Source organism: Pseudocercospora fijiensis (genome assembly GCF_000340215.1).
Source record: "Pseudocercospora fijiensis CIRAD86 unplaced genomic scaffold MYCFIscaffold_2, whole genome shotgun sequence".
Classification (NCBI taxonomy): domain Eukaryota; kingdom Fungi; phylum Ascomycota; class Dothideomycetes; order Mycosphaerellales; family Mycosphaerellaceae; genus Pseudocercospora; species Pseudocercospora fijiensis.
In genome coordinates, this window is record NW_006921533.1 from 5,126,349 (window position 1) to 5,147,811 (window position 21,463).

General features: G+C 51.7%; 11 protein-coding genes across 11 annotated transcripts; 6 read left to right on the plus strand and 5 right to left on the minus strand.

The window, feature by feature from the left end:
• Nucleotides 1-1,526: 1,526 nt before the first annotated feature.
• Nucleotides 1,527-2,659, minus strand: MYCFIDRAFT_60905 (uncharacterized protein; the record flags this gene model as incomplete). Its single annotated transcript, XM_007924486.1, has 2 exons — nucleotides 1,527-2,274; nucleotides 2,333-2,659. 2 exons carry the CDS (start codon nucleotides 2,657-2,659, stop codon nucleotides 1,624-1,626), a joined length of 978 nt encoding a protein of 325 aa, XP_007922677.1. The 3' UTR covers nucleotides 1,527-1,623.
• Nucleotides 2,660-2,847: 188 nt separating this feature from the next.
• MYCFIDRAFT_84559 (uncharacterized protein) lies at nucleotides 2,848-4,958 on the plus strand (the record flags this gene model as incomplete). The annotated part of the gene is made up of 2 exons (XM_007924724.1): nucleotides 2,848-3,789; nucleotides 3,902-4,958. Coding segments are annotated over 2 exons (1,999 nt in total), but the record flags the coding sequence as incomplete, so codon positions are not given.
• Nucleotides 4,959-5,469: 511 nt separating this feature from the next.
• MYCFIDRAFT_131927 (uncharacterized protein) lies at nucleotides 5,470-6,231 on the plus strand (the record flags this gene model as incomplete). Its single annotated transcript, XM_007925506.1, has 2 exons — nucleotides 5,470-5,507; nucleotides 5,562-6,231. 2 exons carry the CDS (start codon nucleotides 5,470-5,472, stop codon nucleotides 6,229-6,231), a joined length of 708 nt encoding a protein of 235 aa, XP_007923697.1.
• A 1,236-nt stretch (nucleotides 6,232-7,467) lies between these two features.
• MYCFIDRAFT_162030 (uncharacterized protein) lies at nucleotides 7,468-7,994 on the minus strand (the record flags this gene model as incomplete). Its single annotated transcript, XM_007925507.1, has 1 exon — nucleotides 7,468-7,994. A coding segment is annotated over exon 1 (423 nt), but the record flags the coding sequence as incomplete, so codon positions are not given.
• Nucleotides 7,995-8,151: 157 nt separating this feature from the next.
• Nucleotides 8,152-9,613, plus strand: MYCFIDRAFT_84562 (uncharacterized protein; the record flags this gene model as incomplete). Its single annotated transcript, XM_007924725.1, has 2 exons — nucleotides 8,152-8,206; nucleotides 8,337-9,613. 2 exons carry the CDS (start codon nucleotides 8,152-8,154, stop codon nucleotides 9,611-9,613), a joined length of 1,332 nt encoding a protein of 443 aa, XP_007922916.1.
• Nucleotides 9,614-10,013: 400 nt separating this feature from the next.
• MYCFIDRAFT_151453 (uncharacterized protein) lies at nucleotides 10,014-12,063 on the minus strand (the record flags this gene model as incomplete). Its single annotated transcript, XM_007925508.1, has 1 exon — nucleotides 10,014-12,063. One exon carries the CDS (start codon nucleotides 12,061-12,063, stop codon nucleotides 10,111-10,113), a length of 1,953 nt encoding a protein of 650 aa, XP_007923699.1. The 3' UTR covers nucleotides 10,014-10,110.
• Nucleotides 12,064-12,455: 392 nt separating this feature from the next.
• On the plus strand, nucleotides 12,456-13,241 carry MYCFIDRAFT_45453 (uncharacterized protein; the record flags this gene model as incomplete). Its single annotated transcript, XM_007924333.1, has 2 exons — nucleotides 12,456-12,699; nucleotides 12,766-13,241. 2 exons carry the CDS (start codon nucleotides 12,456-12,458, stop codon nucleotides 13,239-13,241), a joined length of 720 nt encoding a protein of 239 aa, XP_007922524.1.
• Nucleotides 13,242-14,468: 1,227 nt separating this feature from the next.
• Nucleotides 14,469-15,716, minus strand: MYCFIDRAFT_118176 (uncharacterized protein; the record flags this gene model as incomplete). Its single annotated transcript, XM_007925509.1, has 2 exons — nucleotides 14,469-15,430; nucleotides 15,518-15,716. Coding segments are annotated over 2 exons (1,161 nt in total), but the record flags the coding sequence as incomplete, so codon positions are not given.
• Nucleotides 15,717-17,018: 1,302 nt separating this feature from the next.
• On the plus strand, nucleotides 17,019-18,701 carry MYCFIDRAFT_45481 (uncharacterized protein; the record flags this gene model as incomplete). The annotated part of the gene is made up of 3 exons (XM_007924338.1): nucleotides 17,019-17,454; nucleotides 17,502-17,871; nucleotides 17,924-18,701. The coding sequence occupies 3 exons, from the start codon at nucleotides 17,019-17,021 to the stop codon at nucleotides 18,699-18,701; spliced, it is 1,584 nt and encodes a 527-aa protein (XP_007922529.1).
• A 56-nt stretch (nucleotides 18,702-18,757) lies between these two features.
• Nucleotides 18,758-19,504, minus strand: MYCFIDRAFT_45320 (uncharacterized protein; the record flags this gene model as incomplete). The annotated part of the gene is made up of 2 exons (XM_007924325.1): nucleotides 18,758-19,114; nucleotides 19,181-19,504. The coding sequence occupies 2 exons, from the start codon at nucleotides 19,502-19,504 to the stop codon at nucleotides 18,758-18,760; spliced, it is 681 nt and encodes a 226-aa protein (XP_007922516.1).
• Nucleotides 19,505-19,982: 478 nt separating this feature from the next.
• On the plus strand, nucleotides 19,983-21,406 carry MYCFIDRAFT_194496 (uncharacterized protein; the record flags this gene model as incomplete). Its single annotated transcript, XM_007925510.1, has 2 exons — nucleotides 19,983-20,219; nucleotides 20,279-21,406. 2 exons carry the CDS (start codon nucleotides 19,983-19,985, stop codon nucleotides 21,404-21,406), a joined length of 1,365 nt encoding a protein of 454 aa, XP_007923701.1.
• Between the last annotated feature and the right edge of the window lie 57 nt (nucleotides 21,407-21,463).

The following is a 21,463-nucleotide window of genomic DNA, read 5'->3' on the forward strand; positions in this document are numbered from 1 at the left end:
ACTATTTGCGCCCTATTCCTTAAGAGATTGCCCTTGCCTACGTACTAACTCGACGACGTAGCCGCAGGCTCTATATAGACACCTAAGAGCGCCTTATCGTCGACTATATTACTTAGAACGCTATAACTCGTCGTATAACTTAGACGGAAGTTAGAGACTTACTCGGTTTGAATTGTAGTCCTGCAACCGTCTCTCGTATCTATAGAAGGCATAGTTATCGCCGCTGCGTTATACGCCCTCGGCCCTTCTATAACGACCGTATTCGACGCCTACGCCTTAAATAGGCTTAATTCTATTAATACTTTACTAAAGAAGACTAGGCAAACGTTCTATAGAGCGACGAGTATACTATACGCAATAGATTATACGAGAGGCTCTTTGTTACTCGACTAGTTAGTAAGCGCAACTAAGACTACTGTTCGAGGCCTCGCTTCTAACGCCTTCTATACTAGATAATATAGGCCTATATTAGTAGTATTAGCGGCAAAGGACCACTCCTACTATAGGATAAGATATAGGGCAATATTAACAAAGAGTTATACTATAAGAAGGTCTTGCTACTAGTTTAAGAAGAGATTAGTCGTATAAATAGCCTTATTGCTAACTAAGAATACCCTCTCGGTTACGAGCCTGCCTTGCACTTAAGAACAGCACTCTTCTAACAAGACTCGGCGCCTATATATAGAGCTAAATACACACTTAATTAGTTACAAGCTCGCCGCATTATTCTTATAGACAACTAGCTACCTTTATTACTAGATTTAAACCCTATCGAGAACCTATAGCGAGTAATTAAGTAGGCAATTAAACGCCGCAGAAACAGACCTACTAGCTATAACCTTTAGCTAGCAATTGTCGAAGAATACTATAACGTACCTATAGAATTGGTATAATAATAGATTAATAGTATGCCGGCTCGCTATCGTATAGTAATTGACGCTAATAGCGGTCAAATATAGTAGTAGATAGTATAGCGCTTACTTAGTTGTCTATAGTTGTCTACAGTCTTTAAACTAGCCTTCTATACGGCTTTAAATACCCTCGTTCTTAACCCTAATCGTCACCAAACCAGCTAAAGAACTAAAGTTCCTAACAATCGCACTAATTAGCTTCCAACACCTAGTCACACTATACTTTGTATAGCAAGCGGTGCCGCTGAGCAAGGGTCGCGACACCCTGGAATGCATAAGCGCTCTTTCACTCCGATGTGCGTTGACGCTGTAGATTGGCAGCTGCGCTGCCAATCAGCAGTGGCGAACGTCCGAGTTGTTGGAGCACTCGCGGAAAGTGCCGGCGATCAGTCGGAGCGGCGCTGGGACAATCGCCGACCCGATCGCGCTCACCTCCCAGCCACCAGATTTTCATCTGCTTCTGCTTCGCCCAGGACAACTCGTCAGTATCGTATATGAGCCTCTATTGATGCTCGGTGGCTTCAGCAAAATACATTCCGGAAGGCCTAGGAAATGTCTCGCGTCATGAGTGACATGTCGTTGCCACCAACGAACTATGTATGCCGAAGACTCGAAGGTTTTGACACTATGAAAAGTCGAGCGAAGGAGCTGTGTGGAATCTCTTAACCCAAGTCAGCTCACGACAAGAAGGCGGCCAAGTCTAAACCTAGCACTAGGTGCCATCCGCGATGCGCTTCTCCTGGACCTCAATTGCTTGTCGAACAGTGCTTTGCAAATCGTCAAGCCCTTCTTCCATGCCGATGAGGTTATTGTCTCTCTTTTCGTAGAGAGTACCCCCAGACGCCCAAATCCGTCTCAGCGTGAGCATGCCAGCCTTGGGAGATCCTTGAGACCAAGCTTCGTCTTCGAGCTTCTTCAGCTCTTCCAGGCTGGTGTACGATACGCTCCACTTCTGGCCTCCAGTCTGCTTCTCAAACTCGGCCAAAAGCTCGTTCGGCGTTGTAGTGAAGGAATTGACATGAACAGCTTTGTTCCTGGCCTCCTCGGGATGAAGCAAGGCTGCGACCACAAACTTGCCAACATCACGCATCGTTGATAGGGATATCTTGTTGTCACCGCTACCCAGAAGCACAGCCCGCTTTCGTTGTACATCGAATGTGCCTTCGGCTTCGTCTTCGGGCTTCTTGGCAGCCAGGTACAAGAGAGTATCGGCATCTCCATATGGGCCGGTAACAACATAAGTATACTCGAGATTCTTAACGGTCTTCAGAAGAGCTCTGACTTTAAGCTTCTGCTGGTGAGGCTTTTCGTCTGCAGAGCTTGGCCAGTATTCGATATCGGTACCATACTCTGATGGAAAGAACTTGACTGTCATGTCAGCATGGACACCCCCTATTGACTGTACCTTCGTTATGGCATACTCGTTTGACATCAGGATGCTGATCGGCCCATTCTATTAGCTTCAGCTGATTCTGAATCACTGGACGTCCAACGCATGAGACGACAGTGTCGTAACCGTTGTACGCTTCTTTCACGTCTGAAGCAGAGGTCACATCGCCCGCGATTATCTCGACTCCTTGTGCCTTGAGCGCGTCAATCTCGTCTGATTTGGTCCAGATTGTATTTGCAGACGTGAAGATTGCAATCTTGCCGAATTTGTCTTTACTGCTGATGATTGCATTGGTGATGTGCGAGCCAATCAAGCCGGTTGCCCCGAATATGAGTATGTTGTTGGTGTTGGCTGCCATGTTGCCAGTCTGTCAGAAATTCTCTTGCCGACACGAGTTTCCCAACGCTCTCAGTCGACTGGAGTAGCTGGACAGTGGTAGTTGTTCCAGTTGTTGTCGTTGTCGCTGCCACGTTGAGCGGGTGAGACCTGGAAGGGCCCCTCGGCCCCACATTGAATCGAATGCCGATGCGTCGACTTCTGGGACAGCTCTGAAAGCACGTCAACCAAAAGTAACATCAGCGGGCGTTATGGCGCTGGAACTTACCTTCGTGAATCAATATGGGGACACTGCGCCCAAGCGCAGAAGACTGGCAAAGGCTTGCGAGTCCTGTCGCGCCAGAAAGGTACTGTGGTTTCGCCGCCTGCACCGCGCTTCTTTGCTGAGTCGGATATTCTACAGAAACGCTGCATACACTTTGGTGATCCCGCCGACAAAGGCAAGAACGACGAGAGCGATGGAGCAGATCAGGTCGATACCCGCGAAGTCCCAAATACTGGGCCGAATACGAAGTCCAATGGAGCCCAGTCGTCTCCCAGCAATGCCGCTTCTGGAGTGAATGGATCAACACGCCGCTCGGAATCTGCTTCCGCTGCTAATGCGAGACGATTTATCTGTGATCTGAATCCGGTATCGACGTTTCTACAGCGTCGTCCGCCAACTGCAGAGAACGATGGGAGGCAGCAGAATGAGGACATCGGCATATGGGTCGACAAACGCGAGTACGATGCTCTCGTCCGACAGAGAAACGCGAGAACTGCCACGATGGATGCAATCGGCCAGAATAACCAGCGTCCGCACTCGGCAGTACTCGCTCCTCTGGTTGACATCTACTTTCAAAAAGTCCATCCCGTCCTTCCGATCCTGGATGAAATCGAGTTCAGGACGAATCATGCTGGAGGAATCGTTCCCGAAGCATTGGCTCACGCTGTCTGCTTGGTCGCTGCGAAAGATCCATCCGCAGCAAAGTATCTTCGCCTTAACGAATCGGACGACACACTACCGCCTCGCGAATTTTGCAGCAGGCTACATGCTTCAGTAATGGCGGCACTGCGAGTGCCAGTACGTTTCGAGAAGATCACTCTTATCCGTCTTCTCGCACTGGCGTCGCTACACGCCGAAGGTCCTGAAGGCGGCGAGGAAGCCACATGGTAAGCACACCAAGGGATTTAAAGCTCTGATTCGGTGTCGGTGAAAAGATGGCAATGCTTTTCAACAGCCAATTCTTGGTCACTCAGCCTCCAGCTAACATTGATATTATAGGTGCTTCAACCAAGCTATGCACTACACGCAAGTTCTCGGATGGCACCTTGGACAACATACCGGAATCCAGTCTACTGACGATCTTGTGACGAAGAGACTCTTCTGGTGTCTTTGGAGTCTTGATCGAATGAACTCTGTCATCTATGGCAGGCCAATAATGATGAGTGATGTTGACATGGCAATTTCAGGATTTGAACCGGGAGAGTCTGGCTTTCCAGCATTCGAGGTCTGGCTGCATTGCTGTCGTACCCTAGACAAGGTAATTGCTTTCTATCGACCCGGCGTGCCGATGGATATCACGGGCTGGGAAGACGATTACCCGACCTTCGAAGACGCTGTAGACCACGGCAAAGGCTGGGACCTTGATCAAAACATTCTTGCGACTTTGCATCTATTTTTCCTGGTCGTTGCTGTGCTATCGCATCGGTCTCGAGGCGTGAAGTACGTTCAAAGATCAAAGTCATCATACGTCCGGCAGTCGCTCGGCGCTCTGGAGATCAACCGCATTATGAGCTCACCGCTGATGCCGTCTCTTCTGCCTTTGCCATTTCTTCCATATGCGATATCACTGGCACTCTCGGTATCCTACCAGCATATCAGGCAAGCACAATTCATTCACCAGCAGGAGGATGCCCGGCAGGACTTTCGACAGTGTTGCCAGATACTGCATCGGCTGAGGAGGACATGGAGCTCGGCAGATGTTATCGCAACCATATCGAAGAAGGTCCTGGACCAGCTGGACAAGGCGACTGATCTGTCAGTCTTTCGAGTATCAAGGTTTGCAGAGGAGGGTCCAAAGAGCCCTGGCATTTGTACCGCAAGCTTTTGGAAACCGCACACTCTTGTGCCAGATCAGCCTCTCGAAGCAAACGGCACAATTGGAAGCTCTGCTAGCAGCAGCGTTCCAGCTGCCAACCAACAGCCAACCGAAGCTGACTGGACTGGGCTGTTTGAAGGTATGGACGATCTGTTTGGGACGTATCTGGATCCCAATTATCCTGTTAACCTGGACGATTTCTCTTTCGTGGACGAGGATTGGAGCTCAGTATCGACATGAACATGCCGATTGAAGGGATCACACATCCAGCCAGACCAGTGTACATTCAAACGTACGACGAATAATTTCTCGATTCTCGAGACGAAGTTCATTAACAACGCTGTGGACCCTTGTCTTGTGCAGATCGGGCCACACGTGGAGATATGCGGGCCCAAAGTCAATTAGCGCATGGTTGTTGCAGGGATGCGTACGCATTGCCCTCTCTGACGTTGTGATTTCAAGAATCCTGTTTCAAGCAGGATTCGTGTAACGATGGCCAGCCTCCAGCTCGCAGCCACAATGATCCACTTCGAGAGCTTTCATAAACCTCCCGAGCCTCTACAGACTGCTTCTCGATTGTTGCGCTGCATCGTCGATCAGCTGTCGTGAGCCCGAGAGCCATCTGCAGCAAGAAGAATTTGGTGCACTGATATCGGGCCTGGGAAAACCTGCAGAGATCGCAAAGATGTCGTCAACCGCCTCGTCTTCAGAGCCTCGAGAGAGGTCGCTCCATGAGCTCCTGTCAAGAGACATGGTCGATATTTACGTTGGTTCCGAGAACACACATTGGTGCGAAGTGTCGAATCCATGGAATTGATCCAGCCGCTGACTTTACTGCCACAGGATTCTTCATGAGAAGCTCTTATGCCATCGATCTCGATTCTTTCGCAATGTGTTCTACAATAAGAACGGAAGGAAGAATACCGTATATGGACTGCCAGACGAGGAAGATGAACCCTTCAAGTTGTTCGTGGGCTGGCTGTACTCGGAACGTGTGCCCGCTCCCAAGGAGGAATCCGATCTTTCGCCCTTGCTCGATGTTTACCTCATGGCAGAGAAGTGGGAAATCAAGAGGTTGATTCATGAAGTGCTCGATGCCGTCCGCCGTTACTACCACGACACCGACACCTGGCCGAGCCTCAGACGAGTTCAGTACATCTATTCCAACACCGAGAACGATTCGCCCATGCGACAATTGATTGTGTCGTGTGTCGCGAGGATGCTTGTTACCGGCAACGAAGTGCCCAAGCACTGGGAACAAGCCTTACAGAAGAACGGTCAGCTCGCGGTTGACATTATACGAGCAGTGCAGAAATGGCATTTCAAGCCTGAAGAAATCCCTGATGCCAGAGAAGAGCCAGTCGAGCAGCACGTTGATGCCGCGCAAGAGAATGGATGGAAGCAGGACAAGGATGACGACGATGAGAATAAGCTCGATTGGGGCGAGGGTCTCACTTATAGTGGCAGTCAGAGCCGAGCGAGTAATGTCAATGGCGGACAATCGGAGTCCTGATTGAAGCTGAAATGCGAAAATTGGTGGTCTGGTATGCGGTGGTAGGGGATTTCGAAGCGTCGGAAGCGAGCTTGGTCGTGGAAAGGGAGTTTACGCGCTCGAGAGTGATGCAGGCAGCATGGTGACAGTGGATGTTTGGGATTCTTCATTTCCAACGATGACACTTTTACAGCGGACACGCAAATAGCCTTTGAAGGCAGTCCTGCTATTGCAAATTTGTTTTATTTATCGTGAGTAATGCTACTCACAGATGTCGAAATGCATTGTTCCTCCCATTCTCAAGGCTGAGATATTCCTGGTGTCATGTCGTGTGGTTCGCTGCTGATCTCCTTACTTGCGTTATCCTCCTATTCTCAAGGCTGAGATATTCCTGGTGTCATGTCGTGTGGTTCGCTGCTGATCTCCTTACTTGCGTTATCCTCCTATTCTCAAGGCTGAGATATTCCTGGTGTCATGTCGTGTGGTTCGCTGCTGATCTCCTTCCTTGCATTATCCTCCTACGAGGATCTCGTTTGCCCCTCGATGAGCTCCGTGGAGATGAAGTCGTAATCGAAGACTCCTCCGCCATGGATATTGCGCTGATGTGATCCCACCTAATGCTGTTAGCCATTGTGTTTTTTCACAGCCACACTCGGAGTCGTAATTGGAACAGTACCTTGGGCATATACGCATTCAGCAACTCGCAAGTCGCATTCAAAAGCTTCAGCAAGGAGGCTTCTGGTGTTGGGCATTCTGGTCCTTCGACGGCAGGTGTCATGCGAACCATGATTGCCGCGGTAAATTTGCCGCCACCAGAGAAGATGACAATGTCGATGTCGCTGGTGTACACTGGCTGTTGGACCGGTTGGCCCTGCTGGCCCTGCTGGCCGACAAGAGTGGCGTGCGTGTCGGAGGTTGGCAGAGTAGAGGCAGTTCGTTGCGAATGTTTTGCTCCAAACAGGAGCTTAGCATTTGCTGTGCTTCGTTAGCATGACCTTGCGAACAGGCTTAGGGTCTTTGTCGATACCGAGAATTTGGGCGCGAAGCCCGCTGAAGTCGGTTGGCATGATGTCTCTTGTTGAGGCTTGTGTATGTGTTGTTGATCGGAATTGTTATGTCGGCTTGATCGCTGCACTTCAATGACAGGAGGACAGGAGTTTGCTTGCAAACATTGGCGAAGCAGCAGTTTGCCAGCTAATGGCAGTCACGGGCGCGTGCAGTGGTAGGAGCCTGACAACATCCTGTTCAGCTCTTGCGTTCACCAGACAGCTCGGAGGCATCCAAAGCAGCATTCACAGTGTCTTTTGTACTGTCTGAGCTCGCATCCAGACCATCCTCTATGCCATCGTCCTCGCTTTTGCTTGCAGCATTTGCCTCGTCCAACTTGCGATATTTCCTCCGCGCCTTCTTGGACGCACTTGCTTTTTTCCTCCTCTCTTTCTCGGCCTTTAGTGCAGTGCGACTCAGCGGTCCCTTCTCCATATCCTCCAGTTTCTCGCCCAGAATACGCCTGGCATTTTTGCGGTTCTGCTCTCGACTTCGAGTAGCCTGGTTCTTGACCACGATACCGGTGGGCAAATGCTTCAATTGCACGGCTGAAGAGGTCTTATTGATCTTCTGTCCGCCTGGCCCGGTGCCTTTCAGGAAAGACTCCTCGATATCGGACTCAGGAATCACCATCCGCGGAGGAAGCGGCTTCTCTTGTAGTACTTGTTGGATCGAGAAGGCGCGCCTGAGACGTCCAATGCTCGCCGGGATCGTGGGCGTGTGACTGATGGCTCTGCTTAGCATTCTTCGATGATGGCAAGTGAATCAAAGGACCGTGGACGTCCCGACCTTTCATCCCCGACGCGCTACTTTCGCGCATGCCAAGAAATTCACGCGCGTCTCCCAGCTTGTATCGCGTCGAAGCCTGACTTCGACCCGGACCACAGACTCGACATGACCTCCATTTGGCACGGCGATGTAGCTATTGGTGATGGGAAGAGTATCGAAGGTATCGAAGGTATCCAGCTCATCTACGTTCAGATCGATATAACGCTAACACCCCCAAGCAATCTCACTTTGCTCTGATCAACCATGCTCACACCTTCCCGCAAATGCAACACTACGGTTTTTGTCCATAGTCGAGACGAGTCGAATACCATTGATTCTGGCAATTGGATCTCCACTTGAAGTCGTTACTTCCAACGACGACAGCGAGAAATGGCTCTCGAGCATTTTACTGAACGAGCAGGCTGATCGTTCTGGTGCCTCAGCTCCATGGTGGCAAAGTGCTTGCGCCGAGTCGCCGCTATCGATCCTTCTAGCAATCGATTCTGCTTCTGCGGCCCAAGCTAGAGCGACAGAATTGCTACTCTACGCATCGCGAGACTCAGAATCTGCATTACAGAGCACGTCCACACACCCAACCAGCCCAGCGCTACGAGTGTATGCGCAACCACTATGCTCTGACTTGTTGCAACATGGTTCCGCTGCAGAGCCCACTCCGCCTGCCTCGCCCCAGCCAAATGACCAAGAAATTCGAGCAGTCTTCCTTCCACTCGTGAGGAACTTTGCTACTCATGAAGGAGAGGTTATCAATCTACCACCCGTGCGGAAGAGAAAGACCGTGAACGAGACTTTTGACGAAGCAGCTGAACGACGCAGCAAAGCCAGGAGACGGGGTGGCGAAGGGGTAGCAGCCGCGGCTGCTTCTCGTAACCCAGCTGATGTAGCACTTCGACATCGACGATCGACGAGCAATTCTCAAAGCCTACCGCTTCAGACCAGACCATTGTCGCGCGCGTCGAGCGTAGGGTCGTCTCGGGTGGCAGACCTGCGAGAGCCATCAGTTCCCGCAATCTCAAAGCGGTCAGCCCTCGGCCGTGTCCAAAGTGTTGATTCAGCTGGTGGTTGCACGATTACTGAGGAAGAGCCGACGATCGAGCAAAAGAACAAAGAATTCGTTTCCAAGATCGTCATGGCCGGTATGCGTCTCTACGGGCTCGTGCAAAGCAGAACTCGCAAGTCTCGAGCCAATTCAGCCGCCGCGTCACCAGCTATCGACACCAATTTCGAGGATCTGGATGCAGAGCGCCAGAAAGATGAAGAGTACAAACTCGTTTATCATCAAGTGTACAAAGGCACTTGCTTTGCTCTCCGCCAACACATCGCGACCAAGTCTTTGGCTGCACACACTGAAGCCTTGCGAGAGACCGTCGACAAATTCCTCGGAATATTCTGTCGTGATCCTTTGCTCATCGAAGGCGACGGTGGCGGCGATGAATTCACACCTGGTGGTCGCAAAGCATTTGGTTCCTCATCAGTTGTCGCAGTTTCATCCGCGCACAAGAACCCACTCTTGACCACAGGTAGCCAAAGCAACACGCCTTGTGCGGTCAGCAGCAAGAAGATTCGGTGAGAATGAGATACCCAAGAAAGTATGATGTAGCACGATTCATGACACAGGTTTTGTTTGGCTGTTCGAGCCGTGCCACTAGCCAATGTCTCCTGGTCACGTCAACGAGGTCTCACTTATCTAGTCAGTGTACACGTCCAACCTTGCACATGTTTCTCATTTTTCATTCGATCTTTGGCGTTGTACCGCTAGTCAAGGACTATGCACGGCGGCGGCATGAGTTGTGCAAGCTTGGTAGCAATAAGAATGATTGCCAACCAACATTTGGTCTGGTTCGGTGATACCACTAACGGCTGTCGACTTGCACGGCGTAAAGGTTCACGCCAGTACGCAACACAGAAAAAAATGCATTGGATGCTCAGGTATTGCCACTTGCGCGTGTCCGTCACAAGACGGCAGATGTGCCGAAAATGTCGTACTTGTACGCCTTCCTTGAGGCTGCGGCATACTTATGCCGCATGAATGGGTATCTATCTTTTTGTACAAAAAAACATCAAGGGTCATCGCCTGTCTCTAATGACAAATTCTTCGTCGTCTCCAAGCTCGTCGCTGTCCCAACCGTCTTCCTCATCGTTCCTCGCTAGTTCGAGAAATCGTTGCAGCTCTTCTTGCTGGCGATCATTCATATCGTGTCTGCCGTCGCCGGCGTTGGCAGCCGGCCGTCGTTGTCGTCGCCCTGCACGCTCGTGGTTCCGCACCGCTGCTGCTACTCCATTCGCAGGCGGTCTTGCTGGGAAGAAATTACGCTGTCTGCGGCCACCTCGACGGGGAGCGAGAGCAACTGGCGCGGGCGGTGGCTCATTTTCTCCTGCAATGCCAGGATCGATGTTTCTACGATCATGATCGAGGCCTAGGCCGTCCATCTGTGCAATGATTGGCATGGGTTGGTTTGGAGCGGGTGGCGGTTCATGCCTACCTTGCGCAGCACCTGCATTTTCTTCCGCCTGAGCGCCTCTGGCGGCTTCCTCAGCTTCAGCTTCCTCAGCATTTCGCGCAGCTTCGATCGCTAGCTGTTCCCAGCCGCGACCACCACCGAAACCTCTTCCATCTTCTGGTCCCTGTCCCTCGTCGCCTTCTTCCAGTTCCCACAAGCGTTGGTAGCAAGGTTTGCCAGGTGTGTTGAAGTGCTTGTATGGATCATTCGGGTCCAACCAAGATCCACAGAGATAGCAGAAATGCGTTCTACAATTGAAGCAATTCATGTGGTTGCACCCCATAGTCTTTTGTACTGGTGCGTTGCAATGTGCGCATGGAGAAGTGTTCGCTTGAATGTACTCGTAGCTTGCCTTCTCTTCAGCACTGAGCTCGTTAGGATCACGAGGGTAGCATCGGGCGAATTGTCCATGCCAGCCCTTGTAGCACACCTTACAGAAGGCAAACGAACACTGCTCGCAAATTGCAAGACGATCTGAAGGATCTGGAGGTGCCTTGTCGACGTTCTTGGTATCGCTCGGGGTGCTGGACACTACTCCATCTTGACCATCATCATCAGGATCGTTGAAGACGTACGCAGTCAGATCGGCAGGAATGGTTGGATACTTGTCTGACTTCGCAGGTGCTTGACACCAATGTCGGGGGCAATAGACTGTATTCTTGTCGGCCTCGATCAGTTTTTTGCGCTTCATATCCACGTATCGGCGCACCATGGCTTCCTCCACACCAGTCGCGAGAAGCTCTCTAGGATGTATTGGGCTCTGTTTCTTGGTCTTGCGGCCTGTCGCTTTGCCACAGCTGGGATCAAGACATCGGACAGCAGCAACGTTGCCTTCGGTAATAGCATTATTGTATGTATCCTGCAAGCACTCTTTACAGAATATGTGCCCACACTCGTCCATCTCATGGCAAGCCTTTCCCGTCTTTGGCTCTAGACAGATACCGCAGTCATAATGTCCGGCTTCGAAGATCTCTCGCTTTTTGCGCCTGCCAAACTCAACAAGCGTAGGCTCGAGTGTGTCTGACAGGACAAGCAGCCCTTCCGAGCTCTGGTCAAGATCGAATCCTCGCTCAGCCGCCTGCTGCAAGTGATCGATGAAGGTGTAGAGGATTTGACATTGGCCGTACTCTTCCCATAGCTTCGCTGCTTCTGCTTTCAATTCTTCGATCTTGTCTTTGGGTAACCAGTCCAAATCGGTTCCTAGCTCCACCTCGAGCGGCGCATTCGCAGGATAACTGGATGGCAGCTTCACATGCAATCTGAGCGGAGGCAAATACGACAATCGCACATCGTGCTCCACGTGTGCGTTCGCGTTGGCGTTACTCACGGCAAGTGCGTACGAGCCAGAAGCATCGTTCGAATGGTGAGTGGGAATAAAGCGTACAAGGAGCGGTTCTGCTGGAGCTACTGGCAATTCGAGAGTCGCTGCAAACCGGTCGTTCGCGTCAAGGTCAAGCTCGGGAAATATGGCGGTGAGTGCATCGATCTCCTCCGCACGTTCGTCCTCTGAAGTATCCATAGCTCTCCCATGCAGCGGAGAGGTCGGATGATACCAATGTTTTATGGAGTACAGGTCGCATGCCGTTCGCGGACCTGAAAGCCGATGCTATGAAGGCAGCATCTGGAAGTATCTGACCTGCACTCTAGCAGGTTCTGCGCAGCCCTCGTATTAGATCGAGCTGAAAATGTGTCAGTCTGGCGCAGAGTTGTGTTCGGTGTGGCGATGAAAGAACAGCGACGACCGCGAAGATTGACAGGGTCACCGCGACTGGATCTAATGCTCAAAGAGGCTAGACTCGAAACCTAATCACCGCTCAGGTCCGCGAACTGCTGCGAGCGCTCACTTGGCAGCGTTCCTGAACGACCCTCTGCTGAACATCCAACCACTATTCATAGTCCCATTGACTCACCATGGACGCGCCGCCACCGCCGCTCAGATCCCTCTCCTTGACGCACGTCAGCTATAATCCAGAAGACCCCATATCATGGATCTCGGCGCATCTGGCTCTCGTGCCGCAAGCATTGGTCATCTCCTACGTTTCGCTGATATGGGCGACACGAGAAATCGAGATTCTATTGATGTTCACGGGCCAGATGGGATGTGAGGCGTTGAATTGGATATTGAAAAGATATATCAGAGAAGAGAGGCCGACACGTAGGTGGATAGAGAAAAAAAACGCGCAGTGTTCTGTTCGGGGTAATAGACTGATGTGTTATGTAGAAATGCTAGGTAAAGGCTACGGCATGCCTTCATCGCATGCACAATATGCTGCCTTCTTCTCCGTCTACTTGTCCTTGTTCCTGCTCTTCAGACATGATCCTGTCAACCATCCAAATGCATCCACCACACACTTGCCAACTCCCTTTTGGCAGCGACTGGGCCTTGCGATCCTTTCGATCGTATGTGCAGGAGCTGTCGCGCAAAGCAGAATCTATCTCAACTACCACAGCCCGAAACAGGTCTATGTTGGATGCGCGGCTGGCGTGGCTTGCGCCGTCGCTTGGTTCATTGTTACTAGCATAGCCAGGCAATGGGGGTTGGTCGACAAACTCTTAGAGCTACCACCTATGAAGTGGCTACGTATGCGCGATCTCGTGTGCAGTGAGAGTCTGGAAGACGCAGGCTGGGAAAGGTATCAGCATGGGTTGCGCCGGAGGGCAGAGTCGGCTAAGAAGAAGAAGAAGAAGAGTAGATGATTGATTGCATGTACAGATTCTGCAAGAGCAATACACTGTACATGTTCGTATTCTTCATCATAGGGGGTCTTTCCTGGGCATCAACCTTGTCTCGCGCGACAACATCGTTCCTCCCACGCGTCCGCCACCCACAACAACATCACCACCACCGCCAAACCCTGCCATCGAAAAATTTCCCGTTCCAATCCCAACACAACAGCCCATAAACGTAGTTCCCTTATCAGCTAGCTCACGGCCCCATCGACACCGAAAATCCCCAATTCGTTCCAAACAGCGGGATCTCCGGCTTCTACAAACCCATGTCAGACACCCGACAGTATGTTAAGGTTTTAAGGCTCATCACGCTGGGTACAAGGAAGATGAGTCAAAAAATGCCGATCATTGGTGTATAACATGACGACGCTAATGGAATGGCGCAGTAGAGCGAGACGGTCGAATTCAATGAACGAAAGACTTCTGTCAGCGAGATGGGTTGTCCTTGTTGGTGACCACGACGCCTTGTGCCATCTCACGACACGCAAAAACTCTACAAGTCTGCCGGTCAGGCTAGTGTATGAGACTAGTCGGATCGAGGTAATGCATGTGAAGGAGAAGGCGCGTAGAAGTAATAATAATCCGGCACTGCGAGTTACCACTGTCCCATATAGCTCAAGCTGGTATATAAGTGGAAATGCGGCCTTCTTCACTGAGATCAATCCGGCTTTTTGATTCCTAGAGGTATCCTACACCCAGTAGTCTTGATGCTGCTACTAACACATATTTCTCGCTGAGGTTTGCTCATTTGCAGATGGTCATGTGTTGGTCGGTTTCATGGCAGCCGCTGCCTTCTTGTTCCTTAATGGTGTCGGCCATGCACCAGACTCGGCACTACCTCACCATGACTAGTATCGAGGTGGTTGTGGTGGACCTGAGTACCGTTAGCTGGGTCTATTTGTGATTTATATCTCTCGATAACTCACCTCCATATTGCTGCTGACCTGGGTAGCCACCTTGCTGGCCAGGAGGCGGTGGTGGGCGATAGCCGCCTTGTTGCTGCTGACCTGGATATCCTCCTTGCTGCTGGCCATACTGTTGGGGGGGAGGAGGAGCACCATAACCACCTTGCTGGCCTGGCGGAGGAGCTCCATAACCGCCCTGCTGAGGAGGAGGCCCGCCATAGCCACCTTGCTGGCCGTATTGCTGAGGTGGCTGGCCATATCCTCCTTGAGCACCAGGAGCCATATGTGTCTTCTCGTCCTTGGTGTCGTAGCTTGGGTCAATGGCACCGAGAATCAACTTGATCATCCAGAGATCAGGCGTCAGATCGACAGGAGGATTAGCTCTCGCCATCTCCGCCGACTCATTTTCGTAGTTCGATGTGCAATCCACTTCCCCACCAACCATTGGATCGTTATCGAGCTTAGCGAGGAACTCGGTGGCTTTCTGGTCATTGCCGACTTGAGCAAACTGGAATGCAACAGCTCCTTTTCCGTACGGCGACCGCTGAGCAGCCTGGCAGGCGTACTGCACCGTTTCAATGAGTGTGTTCTGATTCTCGCCAGCTGGCTGACCGTCCGTAATGCTGATGATCAAAATTGGCTTCTGCATCTGGCCGCTGTTCAATCTTTGCACCAAAATTGGATCAACGATCTTCTTGCGAAGCTCCGTTCCGAATGGAGTGAGACCCTTGTAGCGCTTGTGTGCCAACAACTGCTCGATCTGCTGCTCGCTTCTGATGTGTGAAATGTCTTGGATGGGCAAATCCTCGTTCATGAAGCGGATGTCGACTCCGTCATCGTCGAAAAGAGTGGCTGCGAAAGCTACTCGCTGCAGAATAAGCTGCAAGTCCTTGATACGCTCGCCGTTCTCTTCAAAGGACATGGATCCACTGTCGTCGACATAGATGACAACGTCGTAGAGCGCGAGTCTGACAATATCATTCGCAATCTCCCTCTGAATGCGCCATGCTTGGCAGAGACGGTCGACGCATTGCGCCGCGCGCTGAGCAATCATTGGAAGCTTCTGAGCACCCGGAGTACCCGGGCCATAGAAGCGATGCAACCCCTTCTCTTGAATGGCTCTCTCAAGCTCTCTCTGATAACCTTGCACGTCTGCTGGTCCGCTCTGGCTCATCGGTGGAGCGCCGCCTGGCGGGCCGTAGCCCTGCTGTTGCTGTGACTGACCATATTGGCCGGCTGGTAGAGGTGGTCCTGGTGGAGGTCCGCCCTGTTCAGAGGTTCGTTAGTCAATGAACACGAAGGAGGTCATTTGCGACACGCGATCACGAACGTAGCCACCATAGCCTCGCTGCGGGCCTTGCTGGTATGGACTTGGTTGGCCATAAGGCGGCTGAGGACTCGGCGCTCCATAAGGCGCAGACGCGCCGGGATACGGACTGCCAGCATTCGGCCTATTCGGTGGTGGAGGCGGAGGCCGCGAGTATGCTTGCTGCGGTGCTGGCGAGCCATAAGGAGGTTGCGATTGATATGGTTGTTGTGGAGGGGGTGGTTGAGGTGGATAAGCAGGCGCTTGCTGTTGAGGATAACCGGGCTGCAATAAGGGTGGAGGTGCGCCTCCTGCCGCAAGGCGTGAAGCCAACGGCATGTCGCGTGGTCGGATTGATGGGGTTGTAGAGATGTGTAGGGGCAGGGGCAGAGGGACAAGATCAAACAAAGACTTACTTGTGGAGGTCTCTGGCCGCCCGGGTAGGCTTGATATTGCTGGCCTTGGGTTGGTGGCGCCTGACCGGGCTGTGCATCATGAGTGAGCAAGCAATTGGAACGCGTGTCATGCGCGGATATCAACTTACGTAGGCACCGCCTGGAGCTCCCGGTTGCTGCGAAAAATTGGCGACTGCTTGTGCGCCGCCTTGAGCAGCAGCGAGCTTCGATGCGAGCTATTCCCACCACAATAAGGTCAGTTTCTCGTCGCGACTCGTACAACGGCCATTCATGCGCAGCGAAGCTGAAAAGAAGTGACGTCGGCGGGGCAGTGGGGCTTTCGCTTCCACATCGACTTACACCCATGATGTGTTGACGTTCGTTTGGCTGGTATGGGATTGAGTGTGTGGTCCAGGGAAGCTGTACTGTCGTCAAATCTCGGGCTGTGGGTGGTGGGCGCTTTATGAAGGGAAGAGTGTACGAAGTGCAATGGGTTAGCAATGCACTCTGCAGCTTCAGCTGCGATGGAGAGAGGCTGTGCATGGACCATACTGTATTCTATGTGCGTTGCGTCACGCCACGTGCGACCTTGAACTCGGTTCTCGGCTTGACGCCATGCACCTTCCCGAGTCATTTCCTGATCAGATACCCCACCTCCGAACGCGCAGGCGGCACGAACCGGACATCAACAACATATTGAGGCTGTATAGCGAGAACAATTGCTCAAACCCGTCTTGCCCACTCTCCGCTGCGTTTTGGCCTATCTGCCTGCATGCACCACACGCCCAGAACCTGACCGGACCGGCACCTTCTTCCACATCCTACCTTATCTGCGAAACACCTTACATTCATCCAGATGCAACACCACTCCTCCCGTAACGTGGCAAAAGCGCTACGCCTGTGGGGTCGTACGCTATAACGACGAGCATTGTGCCGTTGCTGCTGATAAGCGCTGGAACTATCATCTTGGCATCTCGCCTCTGCTTTGCCCGCCTATCTCCATGTCTGGGCATAGCAAGATGTGTAGGGCCTGTGGTACGAACGACATGGTGATGGAAATACCTTAACACCTCGAAAAGACAGCATCGCGTTGCTTACTGCGCTCTACAACCTCCCCTCCAACCTGCCCTTCTTCAACATGACGACCAATCATGATGTCGTTTCACCCTTGGAGCACACCAAGTCCACCAATTCCCTCGATGCCCCAGTCGATGAGAACAAGACCCCAGAGACAACAGACTTGGAAATCGTACCTTCAAAACGTGATGGGGAAGTCGAGGTCATCAACGAAGCGGATTACACCCCGGCCGAGTACAAAAAGATCCTCCGGAAGATCGATCGTTTCCTCCTGCCATTGATGTGGTTCTGCTATGGCGTTCAGCAGACAGACAAGACCTCCCTCGGTACGCAGGCAATCTTTGGTCTGCGTGAGGATACTGGCCTCGTTGGACAACAATACAGTTGGTTGACGACTATCTTCTATATCGCGTACATGTGTGGAGAATTCCCATCCAACTTCTTGCTCCAGCGATGGAGCCTGGGCAAGGCGTTGTCTATTTACATGTTCGCCTGGGGTAATACCCGTATATTCGGCAATGGCGAAACTTGCTGACGGGGGCAGGGGTCTGTGTCACTTGCATCGGCGCTGCTCAGAACTGGACCCATCTTATGGTCCTTCGAGCATTGCAAGGATTCTTCGAGTGCACCATAAGCCCTGGATTCGTATTGGTCATTGGGTCTTGGTATACCAGAGACGAGCACTCATCAAGATCGCTTTTCTTCCAGTCAGCCAACGCAGGATTTGGCATCATCGGCAACCTTTCCATGTACGGAATCGGTTCTCACGCAGAGAAATACGGCGGTCTGGCTGCCTGGCGATGCATCTCGCTGTTCTTGGGTGCCACAACCGTGGTGCTGTCTCTGATCTGCTTCGTCATGCTTGGAAGCCCAAAGGAGGTCAGGTGGTTGAATGCCGAAGAGCGAAGGATGGCGTAAGTCACCCATTTCTAAATCCTGAACATTAGTTGATGACTGTGGAAACAGACAATCTCGAATCCTTTCCAACAAGGCTGGCCGAGACGTAACTGGTGTGAAGTGGTGCTGGCCACAAGTCGCCGAAGCATTCCGTGATCCACAGCTTTGGTTCTGCATGATTAACGCCTTCCTGTCCTCCGTGCCGAATGGTGGCCTCACGACCTTCAGCGCCATCATCATGAAAAACTTCGGCTTCACAGAGCTACAAGTTCTGCTGGTTGAGATTCCTCGCTCCGTCACGTCCGTCGTCATCTTCATCATCGTTGGCTTTTACACTAGAGCAGTGCCGGAGAGAAGAATGTTCATCATGGCAGCCGCATGCATTCCGCCATTCGTGGGACTTCTCGCTATGTCTATGCTGGACGATACGCCTGGGAACAAATGGACCAAGTGGGGAATGTACTTCATCACAGTGCCATATGTGCTTGCGCTGTTCTTGGCTTGGACACTCATTCCTAGTAATGTCGCTGGCAGGACTAAGAAGACCATCATCAGCTCGGCGACCTTCGTTGGGTATTGTGTGGGGAACATGGCAGGATCTCAAATCTTCAAGAGCAAAGATGCGCCTCGCTATGTTCCCGGGACTAGTGGTGCTTGCGTGTGCCTCGGACTGGAGTTTGTCTTGATCTGCAGCTGGCGATTCTACTACATCTGGCAAAATAAGAAGCGAGATAGGGCGGCAGCAGCAAGTGGTCTTAGCAAAGAAGAGCAGGAGAGAATTGGACGAGAGATGGGCGAGAATAACATGACGGACTTACAGAACCCGCACTTCAGATACACGACATAGACAGAACTCACATCATGATAGACGCCCACTTACCAGTCTTCGATCCAACTTTCCGATCACGGTCCCTTCGGCTCCCTCATCATGCAGTACAGCGTAATCGCATCGCCATCATCATCACAAACCATCTCCTTGGCGAGCTCAAATCCCATACTCTTATAGATCGCCATATTCGGCTCGGCTCTACTGCTCTCCAAGTAGCACTTCCGTCCCTCACGATCAGCCTGATCCGTAACATGTTTGAACAGCAGCTTGCCAATCCCCTTCCCTTGTGCTTCTGGTACCACTGTGACGATATTACAGAAGTAGTACCCGTTCTCATCATTCCAGAGTTGAGCTTGTGCTTTGGCCTGTGCAGCTTTCCAGATCCAGTAGCGTTTGACGTCTAGCCCGCCACGACCGTGCCAAAGATTCATCTGCGGGTAGATTGGTCAGCACGAGGTAGGTAGGAATCGGGTGACAATTGATCGTTGAGATATTACCTTGACTTGTTCGAACCACAACCACCAGTCTCCGAAATAGCTTTCCCACGTCTGAGGAGATTTTGCTTTCTTAGGAGGAAGCCAGCATGCTACTCCTAACACTTTTTCCGAGGCATCTTCGGTGTCTTTGGCTACGTGGAAGAGAGCGTGTTTCATGCCCCATCGGCAGCGGATCGAGAGGCTGACGGTGTTTCGCTTCTTGTTGAACTTTTCAATAGGATGGAAGACCCAATTGTTGTATGGATCTGCTGCGAAGGCATCTTGGATGCATTTCACCGCGCCTGGGATGTCCTTTTCTGCGATCGGAAATACTTGGATGGGCATTCTGTGCTTGGATACGGTACTCTCAGGTGGCAATTGAGGATTTTGGTTCTCACGAATTGTGCTAGGTCTTAAGGTCTAGGCTGTTCCTGGTACAAGATGGGTGATTCTTGTGTTCGTTCGATGCTAGCAAACATTATCTTCTTAGGTCTCAGGTCGGATCGAAGTCTAGGTGATGGTATATATGGGAGATTGCACCATGCTGATGTATCGCGGAAAACATTTCACTCGGAACACAAGGGCTTTGGTTCCGCAAATGCATGGAGCAGGCACATCGATAGACTACGTCGATGCAGAAGGCAACGCCTATCGATGAAGCTTGAAAACAACCTTGATATTTTCCTCTGCCAGGAGACAATCGCACACGAACATTTCCCTCCCCATCCATAGCAGGCCTATGAGGCTGTCAGCAGTGCTGTTCCACCCATCGCCGCGAATCATCGAATATCTCATCCGCAAGGGCCGAATATCCGCCGCCAGTATGGCTGTGGTGGCTGTTGAGGAACCAAAGGAAGAACCTGAGATTTTCGAGCCGCCGCCGAAAGTCGTCATTACGCCTTGCGATCCATGGCCGCGACCATATTATCTCGAAGACGGGTTGAGACGAGTTGCGCCATATCATTTCACATACAATACCTTCTGCAAAGAGCGATGGAGAGGACGTGGCCTGCTCGAGATCTTCTCTGAAGAGTTTCGTGACAGGCCGGTTGAGTACTATGTATGTGGGCAATGATACTGCGCGCAAGAGATGGGCTCATGTCTGACTGATAGCAACAGAGGAGCGCGATAGAGTCGGGCGCAGTACAGATCAACGGCAAGACGGTTCCATCGGTAGACACACCTGTCAAGAATGGCGATGTCATTAGTCACACAATGCACAGGCATGAGCCCCCAGTCACTGGCCAGCCGGTGGGTGTGGTGCATGAAGATGAAGGTCTCATAATCATCAACAAGCCTGCAGGGGTGCCGGTGCATCCTGCAGGACGATACAACTACAATTCAGTGGTGGAAATTATGCGGGCGGAGCGAGGTCACCAATTCAATCCGCTTCCATGCAACAGGCTTGATCGTCTCACTAGCGGCGTCATGTTCATTGCCAAAGACAAGCAGACAGCGGTTAGTATAACAGAGCAACTAATGGGCAGGACAATTCGCAAAGAGTACGTCGCTAGAGTGAAGGGGCGATTCCCCGATGGCGATATCATCTGCGAGCAGCCCATTCTACAAATATCGCCCAAGCTTGGTCTGAACAGAGTCCGGGCAAACGGGAAGGAAGCACGGACAGTATTCAAGCGTCTTGCCTACTACCCTCCGCGAGAACCAGGAGTCGATGCCAACGGACAGCCAAAGGAAGGATACAGCATTGTCAGATGTCGACCGCTTACAGGACGCACACATCAGCTACGTGTGCATCTGCAATTTCTAGGACATCCCATATCGAACGATCCGATATACTGCAACCAGAGAGTCTTCGGGCTCGATCTCGGCAAAGGCTCTAGCAGCGGAGACAACGACGAGGATATCATGACCAGACTATCACGTATGGGCAAGACTGAAGTTGCCGAAGCCGTTGCATATCATGATGAGATGGTCGATGAATATAATCGCAAAAAGGCCGAGAAGATGACTGGTCAGCTTTGCGATATCTGTCAAACACCGCTCTACAGTGACCCGGGATCGCACGAGCTAGGCATCTATCTACACGCCAGGAAATACGAGTGTGCCGAAGGAAACTGGAACTACGAGACTTCTCTCCCTGAGTGGGCTCTTCCACCGCCTGGATACGAAGGACCAAAAGACGCAACCGACGAATCAGATCCACTTGCCGTGGATGTCGAAAAGCTCACTCTCAATGGGAACACCGAAAGCGAGAGCACTGCTACCCAAAGTGCAGCTACTGGTTGAGCCTTCGATGAAAGACTCGTCTTAGAATGCTGCAATATTGGTCATCTCAACTTCATC